Source organism: Passer domesticus, chromosome 13, assembly GCF_036417665.1.
Source record: "Passer domesticus isolate bPasDom1 chromosome 13, bPasDom1.hap1, whole genome shotgun sequence".
In the NCBI taxonomy this organism is placed as follows: Eukaryota; Metazoa; Chordata; class Aves; order Passeriformes; family Passeridae; genus Passer; species Passer domesticus.
Genome location: NC_087486.1, coordinates 284464 through 303609, shown reverse-complemented (window position 1 = coordinate 303609; position 19146 = coordinate 284464). Strand labels below are relative to the sequence as shown.

The following is a 19146-nucleotide window of genomic DNA, read 5'->3' as shown; positions in this document are numbered from 1 at the left end:
CATGTTTCACCCACATTTCTGATTTCAGATACAATATTTGTTACAAAGATAACAGGTCTCACAAAATGAACTAGGGGAATCGATATTAGCCCTGTCATATCGGGCACTATTGACACTGTTTGCTGATGAAATACTGCTGCACTGAAACTGTGTGAGAACTGGCAAGTGGATTTCACTCTGAATAAAAGTGGAACTGACAAATGTACTGTAATTGTCCAAATTGAACAGCTGATGGCAAGTACCTGGCATCCTCTGGGTACCACACACTTTCTCTCCAGAAGCACTCCTGCATTCCAGGAAAGGATCCTGGAAATGTTACCTTCCTTCTGAATTTGGCTCTTAATAATTGAACAAGAAACGATATGGCTACAGAAGAAGTCTGAGTTTCTCCATCCAATGAAACACAGCAATGCCTGGTTGGCTCTTACTGTTGTTTTGTTTCGCTGTACATAAATAATGAGGAGTGAGGATGCAGTACTTTGAAGTTGAACTTTGGGGTATGAGCAAAGCTACAGTGAGAGTAATAAATTATGCAAAACTATTTGTGCTTGGAATGTTAATGTTTCAAGATGATGCAAAGAGGCACTTTTTAAACCTCTTCTAAAAACCCAAAGAAGCCTTGGGACCAAACCATATGGTTTAAGTCAGCGGCCTATAGCAAGCTTAATGCTTCTGCCAGCCAGCAAGGATTTGGGCAATTAGTTTATTAATGTGTTTATGTAAACAAAGAGAAGAAAAGTTGGGGAAAGTCTCATCCATTTCTCTCTGCCAAACTTATTGAGCATCATCAAACAGAGGAAATGCAAATATAAAAAGCTTTAAAACCCAACAAAGCCCCAGCCAGCCCCAGCACCCTGACAAGGAGAACTGGTGATCCCATCAAATGTACAGGGCTGAGTGGTATCTTATCAGATCCATGAGGAATGGGCAAAATGGTCCCTTCCAACCTCAAGAGTCTATGGAACCTCAAGCAGAAAACTACCATATCACATATAGTTTTTTATTATATATCCCTGACTCAGGACAAGGAATATCTAATTATCCTAATTGCTTCTGCTTTGGGAATGGGCCCTTTACACTTGGATAAAGGTGCCTATAAACAGCAGCATTTCTGCCTGCTCAGGCTGCGGGTCAGGTTTTATATGCTCTGAGAAGATTAACTTTATTCTTAGTGAAGAATTTAATTACAGGAAGCGATTAGCCAAGTGCTCCCAGTCAATACAGATGCAGTACAAGCTGTGCAGGAGTGGGCACCTTTGCTCCTGTGCAGGAAGTCCAGAAACACTGACATTATTGCAAAGCCATTTGGGTTTTAAGTGACACCAGCCAGACCCGGATCTCCACAGGCCAATTACAACATGCTGACTTAAGCAACATTCAGCAGGGCTGGGAAACCAATAAAAAGACAGCAGGAGACTGAAAGTCCATTTTAAAATGCAGGAATACACCAGTTTAGAGGCTTGTTTTCTAACTGCAACACTGCAAAAATCAATGGCTTTTGAAAAGTAAAAGAAACACAGAAAACTGCTTGCAAACTCTGTTAGTCAGAAAACAGCACTTGCTGATAAATGTAACTGTTTTCTCTGTCTTTTGGAGGACAAGACAAAAGAATGCCTTGAATATTTGCCATCTCCTGTAACCCTTTCCACTGTATGTTAATAACTGCAGCTATTCACTAAGCAAGAAAAAACTGTAATTAAATATACCTAAAATAGCCTTCCAGCCTCCAAATAGCGCTGCCAAGGACTAACAGAGGCTAAATCCAGCAAGCCAGGAAGCTGTCTGTTAGCACGCTGACATGGGAGGCAGCGCTGGTGGAAACACCACGGTGCACTCTGAGCACCCAGCAGGGACAGCTCGCTCAGATGATGTCATGGTGTGTTTTTCTACTGCTAATTACCACCCACAGCTCCTCCCAGCCCTGCGTGTGCACTGAGAAGGCACTGCCTGGACCCACTACTCACAAGACCACCAGCCCAGGAGCTGCTGCCCTGAGCCTGACACACAGGTTTTCCAGAGGGTTGGTTTCATTTGAAGGCCTGAGACTGCATATGCAGAGGAAAAAACCCTTTTCCTGGCAAACTCTAGTCCTCTGATTTCATCACCTCATCAATAACTTTGCACATTGTCAGAAACAGATGGCAGGGAAAGAAAGAGGTTTGGTGAGGCAGCAGCTATCAGGAGATCAAGAACAAAGTGCCTCCCAAGTCTGGAATTCAGCTGTATACCTGTACCTCAAACCAGGGCAGGGCTCCTCTCTGGAGCAGGAAAATCACTCCCAGGCAGGGAAGAGAAAACCACATCTCCCCAGCCTGGCTGACCCACCCCTGTGGGACAAGGCACTGCCAAGCAGAGCGGTGCTGTGGTGCCCTGCTGGGACAGGAGGGCTGCACTGGCCGTGCTCACTGCTGCACTCACCCCCGAGGTCACCCCACACTCTGCAAACACACTGGGGAAGTGGGGCAAGGTGCTTTGCCCATCCCCAGCAAATGCTGAGACAGGGCAAGACGCCCAGCCTGACACGGACAGACGCTTCCTGCACACGGGAACACGAGCATTCCTCCTGGGATGTGTCCCTCCAGAGCATGCAAGGCGTGGTAAAATTAATCTGAAAACAGCCTCACATCTTCCTTTCTCAAGAGAAAGCAGAGCCCTCTCAATTAAAGAACAAAGCCTTTCAGAATAGTACTCCAAAGCCCCTCTGGTTGCCCAGGCTGCTCGGGTCCCTGGCAAAGGCAAACACACCAGACATGAGCACAATTTGGAGCAGTTCCTGGCAGTTCTGTGCAGAATCTTTCCCTCTGTGTCTGAAGGAGGGCTCTGGCTCACCCTGCACCACTCTCCTGCTGCTCCCACATCAGCAGGTCCGTGGCTGCACCCACCCACTTGTCCCATGAGAAGCTGGGGAGCTGGGAAGGGGCAGGGGTGAGTGAAAGGAAAAGACAAGAGTCATGACTCCAAGCCCAGAAGGTTCACTAGAGGTACTGACAAGTGTGTGTGTTTGTGAGTTTGTGTGTGTGTGTGCAGCCAAGCACACAGACATGCACAGCAGCAAGTGGAGACACAAATAACTGCCCACAGCCATATGGGCTTTTCAGTTCACAACTGCTCATCCCCAAGAAAAGAGATCCCCAAAATGCCTGTGAACATTCCTGTGTCCTTCTGTCTCCTTCCACAGGTCAGGAAGGGGGAGATGGGTCTGCCTGCCTGAGAGAACCTTGGTGCAAAGAGGACACCTTGCACTGTGGCTGGTTTTGGCTGCTCAAGGAGATGATGGGATAGGTGGTAAGTCAAAGGCCTCAAAAGACAACATCCTTCTGTAACACAGACGTAGAAGCACAGCCCTCCCATCCCTGTAAACCACACAGGACGTTGGGACCACACAGCCAGAGATGTCAGGGATGGGATCCCACACCTGTATTTAGCAGATGGGATCTCACACCTGTATTTAGCAGACAAAGCACCACGGCTGTGTCCATAATCAGCCAGGGCAAGGGAACATGTGGGTTGGGATCTACAGGCCATGACACTCCCAGGCAACCTTCACATGGAAACTGACAGCAGCATTTGGCCCTGGGAGACTAACTTAGAGCAGGGCTAATTGTATTAAGGACCACACAGCGTATTGCTTTATTTGTAATGAGTTTTAGGCTTCAGAAGCTGAGAATCCCATCTGCAAGAACAGACTGTTGCAGGATTCATCTATTAATAGCCACTGGTACACACTCCCAGCTGAGGGACACAAGGAGGGAGGAGACAACCAGATGGAGATAATGCATTAGGGTGACACAAAGCCAAAAAAAGGATGATCCACTTCCCCACATCCTCACACACATCTCAGGCCTGCAGCAGGAAGCAAACGAAGTGTCACATGTGATTAACTCATAAACATCCTAATTAGAAAGTTCTTACATTCAATCAAATGTCCGAATATGACCAGACTTCAGTGTCCTCCCCAGAGCCTCATGCAAACGAGGTAACACAGCAGACTTCAGCTCCAACTTCAAAGCAAGACCCATGCCCAGCCTGGCATCTGTAAGATGCTGTTTATGAAGGGCTTTGAGAGCTGCTCGTGAAGGTGTGTTGGATCAGAACCAAGAGCTACTCTTCTCCCTTCTAAGCTATACCCAGATCGAATTCTCAAGCGCCTGACTCAGGCTGACCTCCAAATCAGTCTGTCAGCAGAAACTGTTGCCACTGATGGCAATGATGAGGAACTCTGACCATCTAAAGATCCAGGGGAGACGGATCTGGCCTCACCGCCACCAGAAACAGCCCCAGCTACAAGGTAATCTCTGCACAGCATCATCTCCACAATCTCGGGTGAATTCAACCATTCAGTGCCACAGGTACTGATCTCTGGCTTTGTTTTATGCCCAGTGTTTTTCTGCCTGATGACTTCCATCAAAAAGCCAATACCCTGTTATAGCTGGAGTTGCTCCATCAGTAACACCTTGCTGCTGCACTGTGCAGGACTCCTGATGAAAAATATTACATCAAGTTGCCAAATGACAGCGTGAAACAGGATCCATAGCCAGATCTGTGCTGCAGAAGAGCTTGTACTGAGCTCCACAGAGACAGAGGGGCTTCCCTCAGGTACCTCCAGGATGCCAGCAGCATGACAGCCCATCAGCACTGGGTTTTCTCCAGCACCACAACACACTGCCTAGCAAGAGTCCGGAGACTCCCCACAGTGACTGTGCCTCTGGAATGCTTTCCACTCAACACAAAGAGCACAGCAGAAGCACAGCTCACAGCTCAGAGCATTGCTGAGCAAAGCCAGCAGAGCTCCTGGGACTCCCAGGCAGCACCAGGGGCTGGCAGGGTAGCCATGACCTAGAGATGGAAATCATGCTGGGTCTGGGGGCTGCAGAATCCCCAGACCAGAGCCCCCTCCTAAGGCCAGGGTGGAGAAACACCATCACCAAAATTTAGCCAGAAATCAATAGTTTGTCACTGCTGAGAGGTGCAGGTCCCTGTTTGCTCTGGTGCCTTCAAACAGAGCAATTTGTAGAAGGAAACTGCTGCAGAGACACTTGCAAAGATTCTGATGGGACTCTGGCTTCTGCCAAGAAATCAGGCAAACAACCAGACTGCCCCTGGATCCCTACATGACTCGTATCCTCCAGCTGAGAGTGCTACCCGAACAGATCTTCCCAAGCAGAGGCAATCACAGGCAGACATCTGGCACACCATTCCTGCTAGCCAGAAATTTTCAATGGGGAACCAGTTACAAAGCAACACTGTTCATGCTGTTATTATAATTAAGAATCTGTCAGCCTGCTGAAACGAAGGCCAAGTTTATTTAGGGATTGTGAGGGAGGGCTCTCCAAAACAGCCTCTCTAATTCTCCCTCTTCCATTCCCCAGATCCCACAGAGATGTGTGTTTCCACGGACAACTTGCTAGCTGAGGTTGAAGCAACCTCCACCACTGCTGACATCTAGCCTCCAGCAGCAGACCCCATGCCCTGCTCTGGATCACCAAGTGCAAGGGTCCCCCTAATCACTGCAGGGGTTTCCAGTGGAACTGGAACAGCAGGCACGTCCCACCCGCAGCCAGGTACAGGCGGGTGAGCTTCCACTGGTGCTCCTCCTGCCTCGGGGGCCATGCCATGCCCCTGCCTTCACTGTGACACAGCTGCAGCCAGCCAGGGGACACCAGTCTGGAGCTGGCTGACCGTCACTGTGCACTGCTGTGGCACAGCACTGCTCCATCCCCAGCAGCAGTCAGGGCGCCAGGGCAGGGTGAGAGCAGGGCAGCACCACAGGGGCACGGACTGTGGAGCCACACCAGCTCAGGTAACACGTCAAATCACTGAGACACATCTCTCTTGCCATGAGCTTGCTGTCAGCTGATGAGGGCCCAGATAGCAAGAATGAAAACACCAAGATGAAACTTAAAAAACCCATTGGTCTCCCAAAGTCTACAACAGCTTGAAAGTGATCACATTTAGGGAGCCCTGCTTGTGTGGCTGTGTTGGGCTGGTTCACTGAAGCTACAGCTGAACCAGAAGCTATTTTGGGGTCCAGGGCTTCCCCCGCTGTTGTACATCTCAGTGAGCTCGTTATCAGCATTTGGAGAGGTTCAGCTTTGATACCCCTTGCACTAAAATGAGTTGCAGATCAAACCAGGCAGTCAACAGAATTTTTAAATTAAACTACAAAATTATTTAAAATCCCCTTTGAGGACGTTATCACAGGGTTAACACCCACTCTTGGCTTGAGATAATACAGCAGCAATAAATGGTAATGTGCTCTATGAAACATGATTTATTTTTGCTGAGCAGGCTTGGCATTATAAATCTCAGCACTCTTAACATTTAAAGTTGTTATTCTAATGACAAAATAGACATGAGGGAGATAACAGTCTTTATCTCCATTAATGTTTTATTGTTGTTCAGAGAATATGGATATGGACTGATCCAAGCATAGGAAAATCACAGCAATTTGTTTGCACATTGGGGAAGCTGAGATAATGGTTGTGTTTTATGACCACACCAGGGAATCAGCTGAAATGCAGGACAGAGCAGATCAAAATGAGGGATTAATCGGCTACTTTGGTTTCTGGTTTGTATTCCAGTTACATTTCCCCTCCCAGGACCTGCCTTAGCATGACATTAGAAGAGATGGCCCAACAGCTGACTCGTGGCACCCGAGGAAGTGAGGAAACAGGCTTTGAAGGAAACAAAAAGGCTGCACAGCAGTTCTGTGCAATGCAGACAAGCAGCACTGCCACGGAGGCAGGATCCTCCTGGATATTCAGCTGGAAGTGACTCTGCTCTCCCTGAGCCGGGCTGTGGGGGCCCTGCAGCTTCCTGTGGTGTCCCAACACAGAGCTCCTGACCTGCCTGGCATCCTACCTCCTTCCCCAGGTACACACCACACCTCAGAGGACCAGAACACCCTCTGTGAGCTGAACCTGAAACAGCGAGCTGGAGCTGCAGTGAGGGCTGTGCTGCTGGAGGCTGAAGCGGATAAAAGCTGAATTCCAAAACAACAGAAACCCCAGACAAACCACACAGCCACCTGCCCCATCCCGGGACCCCCTGGGCAGGACAGGGCGACCCCTTCCCCTCAAGGAATCAGGCACATAATGCATCAGGGAAAAACAACAACCAGCGCTGCCCTCAATGAGGATATTGACTCCAACAGCTCAATCACACCTTTTCTGGGAGGATGGCAGGGAGGTGAGCTGGGGACAGCATTCCTGACAGCACACAAACAACCCACCAATGTGCACACATCTGGCCTCCAGTGCCCAAATGCTGGGGTGGGTGGCCACGGTGGCATCTCACCCTTCCCCAGAGCACTGGGGTCAGACCCCGGCCAGTTCCAGGTTCACTGTGCCTCAGGTGCCCCTCTACAGGGCAGGGCAATCGCCAGCTCCCCAGGTCGTGGGGATTTGGGGGGGCTGCAAAGAGCTCAGGTGCCCTGCCCAGGGCTCCAGTGCCCGGCAGTCACAGCAGCTCTGCACAGGGATGCTGAGCTGAGAAGCCTGGGGGTCTTTTGGTGAGCTCCAGGCGCACCGGCTGTGCAGGAGCTGCAGCAGCACTGCCTGCCCGGAGCCCCGCTGCGTGCCTGGGCTGCTTGGGCACTGCCGGGGTGCCAGAGCCGGGGATCACCGGGCACTGCCGGGGAGCCAGAGCCGGGGATCACCGGGCACTGCCGGGGAGCCAGAGCCGGGGATCACCGGGCACTGCCGGGGAGCCAGAGCCGGGGATCACCGGGCACTGCCGGGGAGCCAGAGCCGGGGATCACCGGGCACTGCCGGGGAGCCAGAGCCGGGGATCACCGGGCACTGCCGGGGAGCCAGAGCCGGGGATCACCGGGCACTGCCGGGGAGCCAGAGCCGGGGATCACCGGGCACTGCCGGGGAGCCAGAGCCGGCGATCACCGGGCACTGCCGGGGAGCCAGAGCCGGCGATCACCGGGCACTGCCGGGGAGCCAGAGCCGGCGATCACCGGGCACTGCCGGGGAGCCAGAGCCGGGGATCACCGGGCACTGCCGGGGAGCCAGAGCCGGGGATCACCGGGCACTGCCGGGGAGCCAGAGCCGGGGATCACCGGGCACTGCCGGGGTGCCCGCGCCCCTGCCAGCCCTGCCCGCAGCCGGGGCTTTGTGCCCGCCCAGCACATGGCCGCGGGGCCGCACAGCCGCCCGGGGAGGAGCAGGGAGCGAGCAGCCGCTGTTTTCGGGCTGCCTGCTCAGCATCCTGCGCGGTGATCCTCCGCTCCGTGTGCCTCGCCTCCGCCCAGCCGCACACCTCTCACCGGGCACGGGCGGCACCAGCTCCCGCAGCAGCTCCGAGCGATCCAGCGGCTGGCACGATATACTCAAAGGAATTTTTCCACAAGCATTTATTCCCCCAGCCAATCACTAACAAGCAAGTCCGGACTCAATAATCTTGGAGGTCTTTTCCAACCTTAATTGTTGTATGATTCTGTGCCTGCTGGCAGGGGTGCCCCTCTGCTCCAGGTTGCAGAGCTAGGGAAGCTGATGATTACCTTGTCTGCCACGGCATTGAGCCCTCCCACCTACTGACCTTCCAGGCACCAGCTCTCACCAGCTTTTTTGGGAGGAGGCGCCAGGGCTTTGGCAAAGCCCTGCAGACTCCTGTTCCCAGGAGCAGCCACAGGAGCAGTCTGCTGGGTCAGATGAGGAGCACATCCCACCCAGGGTCCTGTCTCCAACAGACAACAGGTGATGCACAAACAGCAACCGTGCAACGTTCCCACTAATATCTCCTACCCTCTGCAGTGTTCAGCTCGGGGCTCATCAACCAGAGGTGGTCTCTCTACATTTAGTAAATCCTGACCACTCCACCAAGGCCCTCAATTCCATTTCAAAACCTGATGACAGGGCTGTCCTGGCTGGCACCCCAAGGATCACCTGCAAGCACCCACAGCACAGCTCGGGTCCTGGGCTGGAGGGCCTGACCAGCGCTGGGTTCTGACCTGCTGCAGCTGGTCCCCAGAACACACAGACCCCACAGCAACGGGGACCAGGGTCACTCCAGGCTGTAAGGCCAGAGCCCTCTGCGTGCTCTTGGTGCCTGCAGGGAGGGACCCAGCTTTCCCCAGCACTGGACAGGCAACAGCTTGGTTCTTGCACAGAACTGAGGAGACAGAAACAGATGCAAGCTGCCACCAGTGACCAGGCACGCTCCTCACAGTCCATCTGCAGTGGGTCAGTCTCATCACTACCTGCTCCCAGTCCTATCAGTAATCTCTAGATTACAGAGCCCCTAGGCACATCTATTCCCTCATTAATCTGGAGATTAAAGCATCCCCAAATCGGCTTTGACGTAGAGCATTGCAAACACTTGAGTTATGCTGTGCTTCTGCAGCAATCCCAAATTACAGTACAGGATGGACCCACAGGTCTGTAGGTCCTTTCCACCTGGGGGAGGAAGAGGAAAGGATGTCTAAACACAGTACATGTGTATAAGGAAAAAGCAGAAAGGATGTGACTGTTTTGTAACTGAGTACTCATGTGATAAAACAACTTCACAGAGGTTCCTGGATTAATTCAATCTCAACCCAGATGATCTCCAAACAACAACTTGCATCGTTTGCAACAACAGAAATACCCAACAGCTCTTGCCCTAACCCAGCACTGGGAAATGCTTCACTTGGTGCTTTCCTGGAGACCACATGCAGATTTTTAAAAAAGCAACCACTGTACACAGAGAGCTTGAGGTAAACTTCTCTGGCATCAGGGCAGAGAGGCACTGGCATCAGGGCTCTTCCTGCAGCACGATGGCAGGGCAGGGACACAGGCAGGATGGGAATGACTGAGATGCTGACAGAGAGTTACAGAGGGAGTAACAAGATTAAAGCAGGAAAAGGAAATATAGGCTTAGTGATAGATTTCACAACAGCAAAACCTACTCCATTTGGGAAACACTCCCCCAGGAGATTAAAGACTTGCAGGGGCACCCAGGGAAGGGGTGCAGGGAGCAGCCATGCAGTGGCCCAGGAGAGGCTGCAAGGTGCATGACTGTCCTGCCCAGCAGGGTCAGCCCTGGCACGTCCCCAGAGCCATGCAGCTCCAGCAGGGTCAGGCCTGGCACGTCCCCAAGGCCGTGCAGCTCCAGCAGGGTCAGCCCCGTGCCTGCAGGGGAGCAGGTCCCTTGGCAGAGCCATTGGGAAACACAGACGTCCCTCAGGGGATGCCAGGATGGTCCCCCATAGCAGCCCCACACCACAGCCATGGGACATGAGTACTCCCAAGGATCCTGCTCCAACAGCACAACCACCTGGCCACGGCCCCTCCCCAGGAAGCCCAGGTGAGACCACTACTCCTCCTCCCATTGCCATGCTGGAAATCATGGCTGCCAGGGTGGGACCATGCCGGTGCTGCCCACGGCCATTGCTGGGCCCGGGACGGGTGCACTGTGCCCATGGCCAAAGCACACACCCCAAAATGCACACCCCACTCAGAGACTCCTGCCAGTGCCTCCCCAGAGCAGGTCCCAGGGGTGCAGGCACCCCTCACACCCTGGAAGAGTTCCTGCCTGTGGCATCACGCTGGCAGGAAGGGCCATGTCTCAGTGTCTCCACACCTCCATGTGAAGGGTGACTGCCACAGCTGTTGTGCAGCCAGGGCCTGTGGACTCTCCACACCAAGCCCAGGACATCCAGCCACAAAGGAGGGAGCAGGGATAGGGCTGGAGAGGTGAATTCCATTCCAGCAGCCAGGTGCCTGTGAGAAGGTGGGCTGGGCTCCTGGCTGAGCTCACAGATGGGGACAGGACAGGCAGGGCCAGCTCGGCCCTGGCCCACCCAGCCCTGCCACCAGAACCCCCAGCCCCAGGAGGGATCACGGCCCCCAGGCCAGCCTGGTGCTCAGCACCCCTCCCTCATCAGAGGACACCTGCACAGGGCAGATGTGCACAGGCATGGAGAACCAACACGAGGCACTGTCCCACTGGGATGAACCACGACCGAGCTCCTGAACCTGCTGAGCACAGGGCTGGGCAGGGCTCAGGGCAGGGCTCACTGAAAGGGTCATTCATGCCATTCCTCTCTTGTCTGGAGGTATTTACCCAGCTGCCAGCCACTGCAAGGACTCTGAGAATGCCAGGTGAGCAGCACTGCTGCACAAAACAGGAGACACCACAGCTGGAGCCCAGAGGAGACAGGTGTTTTGGGTCCAGCTGCTGAAATGGGCCAGCTTGGGGCAGGGGACATGAAGGACCCTTAAGGACACATCTCCAACAAGCACATCTAAAAGTGGAAGCTGCTCCAATGGTTGTATTCAAATGTCTCAATTTGTCCTACTTTTCTCTGGGCACTCAGCAGAATTGCCAATGAAGACAGACTTAAGCAAAACAAGAACAAATCAAGCACATTTTCTGGACATTTTTCATGTGAGATCTGCCATTCTGCAGCAGTGCTCTGAGATCTGAGCTGGCATGGCCCTGGAACCCACTCGCCCTGCTCCCTGTGCCCGGCAGACCTTGTGACACAGCTGGGGACACGGGCTGCACCTCAGCACCTCCCTGGCAACCCGAGTCCAATCAGTACAAGGGCCCCGTTTCTTCTCAGCAATACTCTGAGCTGCACGAGAACAAGGCATTCAAACGTGCACTTGTGAAATACCATCCTCACCCCACATTTGCATGAAAATACCAGACCTATTTAAGTGACAACGACACTTCACTAAAGCAAATTACATAACCGGCTATTTCCCTCAGCTGACACACCAGAGACACCTTCATTTCCAAAGCAAGTCTGCACTTGCTGCACAGCATTTGGAAGGATTTTCTTCTTTTTAAACCAGATACCACTGCGTTTTAGGCGTATGCTGCTTTCACATGTAGAAAAAATAAAACTGAAAATTTTTATCTTCGCAGAATCTACCATTTCAAAGTGCAGTCAGCCTCCCTGTAGCAGAACCACTGCATAGAGTAAGGACAGCACGAAGGGAATAAAAACTCCCGGCTGATACACAGCCATTAAATCCCCTCCTGTACTTCCCCTGCCCTGCCACCGCAGCAGGGATCACGCCGGCTGATTCGGTCATCTGCTGCACAAATGCCTCTGTCTGCTTCATTTCTGCCGAGAGGATTGCTATGGTTCCCTAGTACGACGCACAAGGTCCTTCTGAAAATGCCAGCGTACAGCCAGAGATTACAGACAGACTGGATCTTGCCACTGAAAATCCCCAGCCTCCCCAGGCTCACCAGCAGAAATCACTGCGGGCTCATCTCAACCCTCCACCCCTTCCCACCAGGAAACCTGAGCTCTCAGCAGGTCACAACAAGGTAGCATAGCCTCATTTTACATTTGCTGGCTGTTGCAGCTGCCTTTTAGAATGCAGCAACAGCAAAATCATCCTTCAGAGAGCACAGCACATGGTGATGTGAGCCAGACAGCCGGGAGGTTTGGGAGCTCAGTCCCGCCCTGGCCACAGCACCCTCCTGGAAGCCCTGGCCCACACCACCCCTCTCAGCAGAAACGTGCTGTGGCCTCACGGGTCCATCACTCAGCCCCAGGGCAGGTCTGCCCACCCAGCCCCACAGCACGTCCTGCTGACCCCAGCCCACAGCGTGGAACTCCCAGGCAGAGCAGCAGAGCCAGGGATGCCCAGGACAAGCCCTCCCCAGCACCTGGGGACTGAGCACTCCCATTCCAGCTACACACAGGCAACACAAACAACCATTTCTTTGCTCATCAGGTATTCAAAGCTTTCCATTACTATATCAAGCCAAAGATTTTCCACTAGATAAACCCTCCTTTAGCCATGTGACAAAATTCCCAAAGTCTGGCTTCCTCTAAGTCTCATGAGGATGACACAGTAAGTGAAAGCCTCTTTGGCTACTAATTAAGCTACAAATAAGCCTGCTCAATCTCTGGTATGGAGTCTGGTTTTTGAAGCCACATTGAAGGTGTCAGTGCTACCAGAAAGGGTGGGGGCTCCGTTTTGCTTTACATCAGCTGCACTTTCCTCCTGAAGCAAGAGAGCAAAGGGAGGTTGTGACAGAGCTGATGTGAAGTTGACAGCTCTTCAGCTATCAGGGAAGATAGCAGAGGCAACAGCAGCTCCATCCCCATCCCTCCTTCACCCCTCGCTGCTGGAGCTGCCTTTGTGGTGGCTGCAGCAGCATGTGCAGGCTGAGCTCATGTTCTGATGCCTGAACTGAACATGGCCACACCATCTTCCCTGCTCTTGAGCTATTATGGGAAACCACTTTCAAATGCACCATGAGCCTCACCAGGGCTGTGACATTATCCATGTGCAACAGCCTTTGCATCTCCTTGCATCCGCAACGCACCAGTCAGGATGCACTTCACCACACCTTCCCGAAGCGGCTCGTAGTGAAAATAACCCCGAAACAACTGCTCCATTGACGAGATCTGCGCCAGCGTTTGCCGTATTCCCGCACCCAGAGCGCGGCTTCAGCCACCTGCAGCACCGCGAACGCCCTCAGGGGCTGAGGGAGCGGATCCGGAGCCGCGGCCGCCGCCCGCATCGCTCCGGCCGCGGGGGCTCCGCATCGCTCCGGCCGCGGGCTCCGCTCCAGCGGGGAAGGGCTCGCGGGAGGGTCGGGACCCCCTTTCTGCCGGGGCGGAGGAGCGAAGGCGCGGAGCTCCTGGCGGGCCCGGCGGGGCTGCGTCCCGAGCGCTGCCGCGGCGGCTCTCGCTCGGTGCCCGGCTCCGCCGAGGGACCGGCCCGGCCCGGGAGCCCACCCGGCGGCACCCGGTGCTGCTGAGTCACCGCAGCGGCTCCGCCGCGCCCGCAGCGCGCCCCGGGGCGGCCGGGGGCCGAGCGGCCGGGCCGGGCAGCGGCGCCGGTCCCGGGACAGCGCGGAGCGGCGCTGCGGGCGGCGGCCGGGGCGCTGCGGGGCGGCCGCACCTGCTGCGGGCGGGCCGGGGGCTGCGGGCCGCGCTCACCTTCCGTGGCATAGCTGTGGTCTCGCAGGAAACTGCTGCTGATCTTGCGGGTCTCAGCGTCCTCCTCCATTGACGGCGGGCAGGCGGGCGCGGGGCGTCAGCAGCCGCAGCCGCGGATCCATCATCCCCCCCCGCGCCCTGCTCCGCGGCGGCGGCCGCCAAATGCGGCGGGGGGGGCGCAGGGGCGGCGGTGCCCGGTGGCTCCTCCCATACGACACCGACCGGCACCGCGCGGGCGGGCGGAGCGCGGCGCGGCACCGGCCCCAGCCCCTGTCCCAGCCCCAGCGCCATCCCCGGCCCCGGCCCCGGCCCCTGCCCCTGTCCCGGCCCCGGCTCCGATGACGGTCCTGCTCGGAGACGCACCTGCCCCAGGAACGCTCCCGCCCGGGGATGCTCCCACCCCGGGAGAGGCTCCTGCCCGAGGGATGCTCCCACCCTGGGAGAGGCTCCTGCCCAGGGATTCTCCCACCCCAGGAGAGGCTCCCGCCCGGGGGATGCTCCACCCCGGGAGTGGCTCCTGCCCGAGGGATGCTTCACCCTGGGAGAGGCTCCTGCCCGGGGATGTTGCTGCCCCGGGCCGCTCCTGCCGCGGGGTGCTGGCATACCTGGTGACGCACCTGCCCCGGGGACGCTGCTGACCGGGGATTGCTCCTTCCTGCCCGGGGCGTCACTGCCTCTGCTGGACCCCTGCGCATGGGGAAGCTCCTGCAGCCGTCAGGCAGAAGGACTGCAGCTCCCTGACCTGCCTGCCCAAACACAAGACCCCAGGCGAGGCTGGCAGCAGACCCTTTTTGGCAGAGCCAGAGCATGCGAGCGCTGGCAGTCCCGGGACAGGGGATGCAGTGGGGGCCGTGGAGGTGGCCATGCCAGCAGTGCTAAGGAGGCGTGTGCCCACGGGCAGTTGGTCCAGGCTCACCCTGTCTTGGCTTTGGAAGGGGATGGGAATGGTCAGTGACTCATGACCCCAGCCACGCAGCAAAGCACACCCTGGGCAGCAGTGAGAGGACAGCCACTACTCCCCACTCTTACCTCTGACCCGCAGTGTCCCTTCTGCCCCCTCCTCCACTGCTCAGGCAGCTGCTGAAGGGAAACGGGTGCACAGACCCAGCCGGGGTCTGACCCGGGGCTGCACCCCACTGCTCCCCACTGCTGTCAAGACCCACCTCAGCACTGTCCTGGTTCACTCTGCACAGGAACATCATCGGTGCTGGGCACTGGCCGGGTGCAGCAGGGAGCTGGCACATGTGGGCACAGGCCTGTGGCACCTTCCCACTGTGTGCCCACCCTCCCAGCACCCCTCGAGACCCCCACTCCATGGAGGAACTGCAGAGCCATGGCACAGGAGCTGCTTGACAGCCCAGGGCCACCTCAGCAGGGAATGTAATTGTTACTGGAACAGGAGGATGCGGAGGGAATGGACAAAGATGGTGGATAACATTGTAAACACAGTGGTGCACTGCAGCTTGATTTCCTCTCCCAACTGTAGTATCATAATTAAAATCTCATTGGGAAGGTGCAAGATTTATTATTATTCTGCTGAGATTCACTGCCTGCTTGGGGGCTGCTTATTCTAGGGGAAGCACAGGAGAGAGCACTTCTGAGCAAGAGGGCTCAAGGCCTCCAGTATGTCCAGTATGTACATCTTTTGGACAGCATGTCCCAGACCTGTGCTGCACCCAGCACACCCCCACAGCAGCACACCTGTGCTGCACAGCCACAGCAGCACCCCAGCACACCCAGTACACCCCACAGCAGCACACCAGTGCTGCACAAGCACAGCACATGCCTTGGAGGAGTGTGCAGACACTCTCAGACGAGAGGCAAGAGAGGGAAAGCTTGCTCTACCCACTGTGACCTTATGAGGAAAGGTGAATTCCCAGGCCCACAGCTGCCTGCCTCCCCAGGATGTTTTCTGACACACTGTCACATAGAGGCTGATACAAGACATTGTAAAACTGCACCTTGGAGAACTCTGGCACTTACTCATGTGCATATATAACTTCAGGATTTGTCAGCCAACTACATCATGTCACAGGCCACTTATTAATACAGGGATTACTAATGTGACAAGCCAGAAGCATTCATCAGACAGGCATAAGCCTGAAGTCTCCGTGCCCCAGCCTTCACTGAATTATACTAGGATGTGATTTATTTGCTATAATCACCAGGCATATGTTTAAGTCAAGAAAACACCTTGTATTTGAGGCTGAGGTTGCTCTTGGCTGCAGTGGGTGGGAGCCACAGGCTAGTCTGAATTCAGTCCCTGTGGAAAGGCACAGGACCTGGCCATGGCTTTGCAGCACAGCACAGATATGCTGACCAAAGCTCTCCTGCAGGCCAAACACAGCCACAGCACTAACATCATGCTTTAGAAATAATTTTTATGTTGCTGGCAGCTTCTTGTGCGTGCAACATCCCAGGGGAGCAGACCCCAGCACACCCCAGGACTGGAAGTGCTGCTGGCTCTGCAGGCAGCTGGCTCCTCTGTCTGTGGGGTCTCCCGAGGGAAGGACACGGACCCCCGCAGGAAAAGAGAGATGGAGAAAGATTGAAACTGCACCACAACACTGTCCCCAGGAAATCCCTCTCTGTCTACAAGCTACACTCACCTGCAGGTGTCCTGTAAGAGGCAAGAGCAGCTTCAGACAAGAAAAATAAAGACAGATTTTGAATAAGAAATTGTTACCACATTACCTCCTCCCACCAGACCCCAGATGCCAAACCTCAGGCCAAAGGCAATGCCCAGCTGTGTAACAAGCCCCTGCAATGCCTGGGAATATCATAAACACAACCAGGGACCTCTTTCCCTTCCTTTTCAGTAGACACCATCTTCAGTGTATTTTCATTTTAACAAGTGCCAAGGCCCTTCTCCTTAAGTAGCAAAAATCATTCCCCCGTTGTGCATGAACTATACTTATGTATTCATAAGTTCTGCAAAGTTTCCCAATGCACTGTATCATTTAAACAGATCCAGAAGTTACCTGTTTGTTATGCAACACGCATAGGAGCTGCATCATGAAATCCATTTATTCTCAGCTTTTTAAAATCCAGGAACAAGCCTTTACAATAACTAAAAGCATTAGCTGTCCTAAGCAGGAATCCATTTGCAGATTAAATTTGCCAAAGGTCGGCTTGTAGCTGTCACAGTTTCCCAAACCCCCAGGTGTCTGCCATGTTCTGTACTTTGACATCTCCTGAAGAGCCAGGACACTTTCCACTCCAATGATTTTTGCTTCAATTAGAGAGGCTGAAGAGTTCCATGCTCAGCTTTCTGTGGGATCTGAACAATGTGTGAAGAATAATTGAATCAAACTTCCAATTTTATGCTCAGTACAGGACTTCCTTCACAGCGTTTATTTTACTCTCCCATCCATGAGCACTCAATCTATTTTCCTAATTGCTCTTTGAACAATACCCTCATCGTTTAAGCATTACATATAGATAACAAAATTTCCTTTAAACTTGTAAGAATTATTTCTGTTGGTTGACTGGGCTCAGTGCCCTCAGTGGGGCACCAGCTGGTGGACAGAGCCAGAGGTCAGCCTGTGTGTAGAAGCACTGGTGACAGCACCTGCCCATGGCACAGGGGACAGGCTGGCAGTGAGAGCTCCAGGGCCCTGTGCTCTGCCTGCCACAGGTCTGTGAGCAGCACAGTGCCCTGGAGCTGCACGTAGACACTGCTTCCCCTCTCTGTCCCTTCCCCTGGGTGGGACAGGGAACTGCTCCTGGAAGCGGGACATGCTCTCACTCTGCAGCATCTCAGCTGGGAATGCCTACAACCCCACACATGTTAATAACTTCACTAGCCCCTGTGCACCCTCTGCTGTCCTCTGGAGCTCAACCTTTGTGCTCCTGCAGTGCTGGAGCTGGAAATCACAGAGCTGACTGTGATTTCACTGCACTAAGTCAATCTGGTTTTCACATTTTCTCCTGTGTAAGTCACATAAGAAGCTGGGGAAGCCCACATCTGTGATGAAGTCCCGATCATATGAACCTTAATTAGCATGACTTGAAGGAGGCAAATAATTTACCAGATTAAACCAAGATCAAGAAAACTGGGAAGCCAGGTTGCATGCAGAGGACAAGCTGCAGCCCTCTTCTTCCCATATGGTGAAGAACAAGAGTTGGGACCTCGGGGCAGAAAAGGGAAGAATCAGTTCATTGAATGCAAAGTAGGTGAAGACTTCTGCTCCCCAAAGGTCAAATGATAAATTGATCTCCTTGGCCTTGACCCCTGCGGTGCTGTTACAGGTGCTGGTACAGGCTGTACATGATTAACAGCGTGCCAGTAACGAGCACTGCCACACACCCAGCCTGGCTCGGGGAGCAGCTGCTCCCCAAGGGCTTTCCCTCCTGCCTGCAATTAGACCAACCAGCTTCTGCTGCATTTTAGCAGCTTTCTTCAGATGCAGTCTTCCCCTACTGAGCACTTTATGCCAGGCTTTAGAAAAGCCCAGACATCTTCCTGCTCCTCAGATTTCTGCTATAATGCAACAGCTGCACAGCAACAATATAATGCACCTGTGCAACAGCAACATAAACATGGTCCAGGAAAAACTTCCTATGAATTATTTCTTATTCTATTCTACAGATGATCCAGCCATAACATACTTATTACCTCTACATCATTGCTAAGTTATACTATTGCTAAATACACTGCAGAACACATACAATATGCCAGGAATGGAATGAGGCACAGAATATTTCATGAGGGTCTGAGACATCAATGTCTTTTAAAGGATACAGTGTGAACAGTTTGTCACATGTTCCTCACATCAGAGATATAATTAGCTTAAATACTTACACAGTAAATAGGATTTGCCACTTCTGCAGATTAAGGCCACATGCTCCAGCACTGGAGCATCTGAGCCAGTGTAGCACAGTCTACGCTAAGGAAGAAGTTTTTTCTTGAAAACAGCTACTCTGAGCCACGCTGCAGTCGAGGCTTGTCCATGCTGGTGTTTTGTCTGCTCCTCTGGGTTTGGGTTTTACCTGGAGGAACAAACTCCACCACAGGTGACAGTGGAAGGCCAAAAAGACATTGGCTGGGTATCTGGAGGGCAGCACATTGCAGGGCACGGGTTCAGGTCTCCTGGGAGCCCTGGGCACCCAGCACAGCCCAGGTACCAGCAGTGCTGCAGCAAAACAGAGCTGGGCTGCAGGGGATACAGGGGGACATTGCTCACGAGAGAACCAGAGAGGAAGTCTCAGGCTGAATTACTAAATCGAGCACAGAATGCAGAAAT

The 19146-nt window shown here is 53.9% G+C and overlaps 1 protein-coding gene across 2 annotated transcripts in view; it reads right to left on the bottom strand.

Moving 5' to 3' along the window:
- Positions 1-19146, bottom strand: part of PPP2R2B (protein phosphatase 2 regulatory subunit Bbeta) — a 57685-nt gene that overhangs the window by 25682 nt on the left and 12857 nt on the right. The window contains exon 1 of one of the 2 annotated variants that reach the window (XM_064387505.1): positions 13901-14094. The exons of the other annotated variant lie outside the window; for it this stretch is intronic. Within the exon in view, the coding sequence (XP_064243575.1) occupies positions 13901-13970 (70 nt within the window). The 5' untranslated portion in view covers positions 13971-14094. Of the gene's footprint in view, positions 1-13900; positions 14095-19146 lie in introns of those variants that run through there. 2 annotated transcript variants of the gene reach the window in all.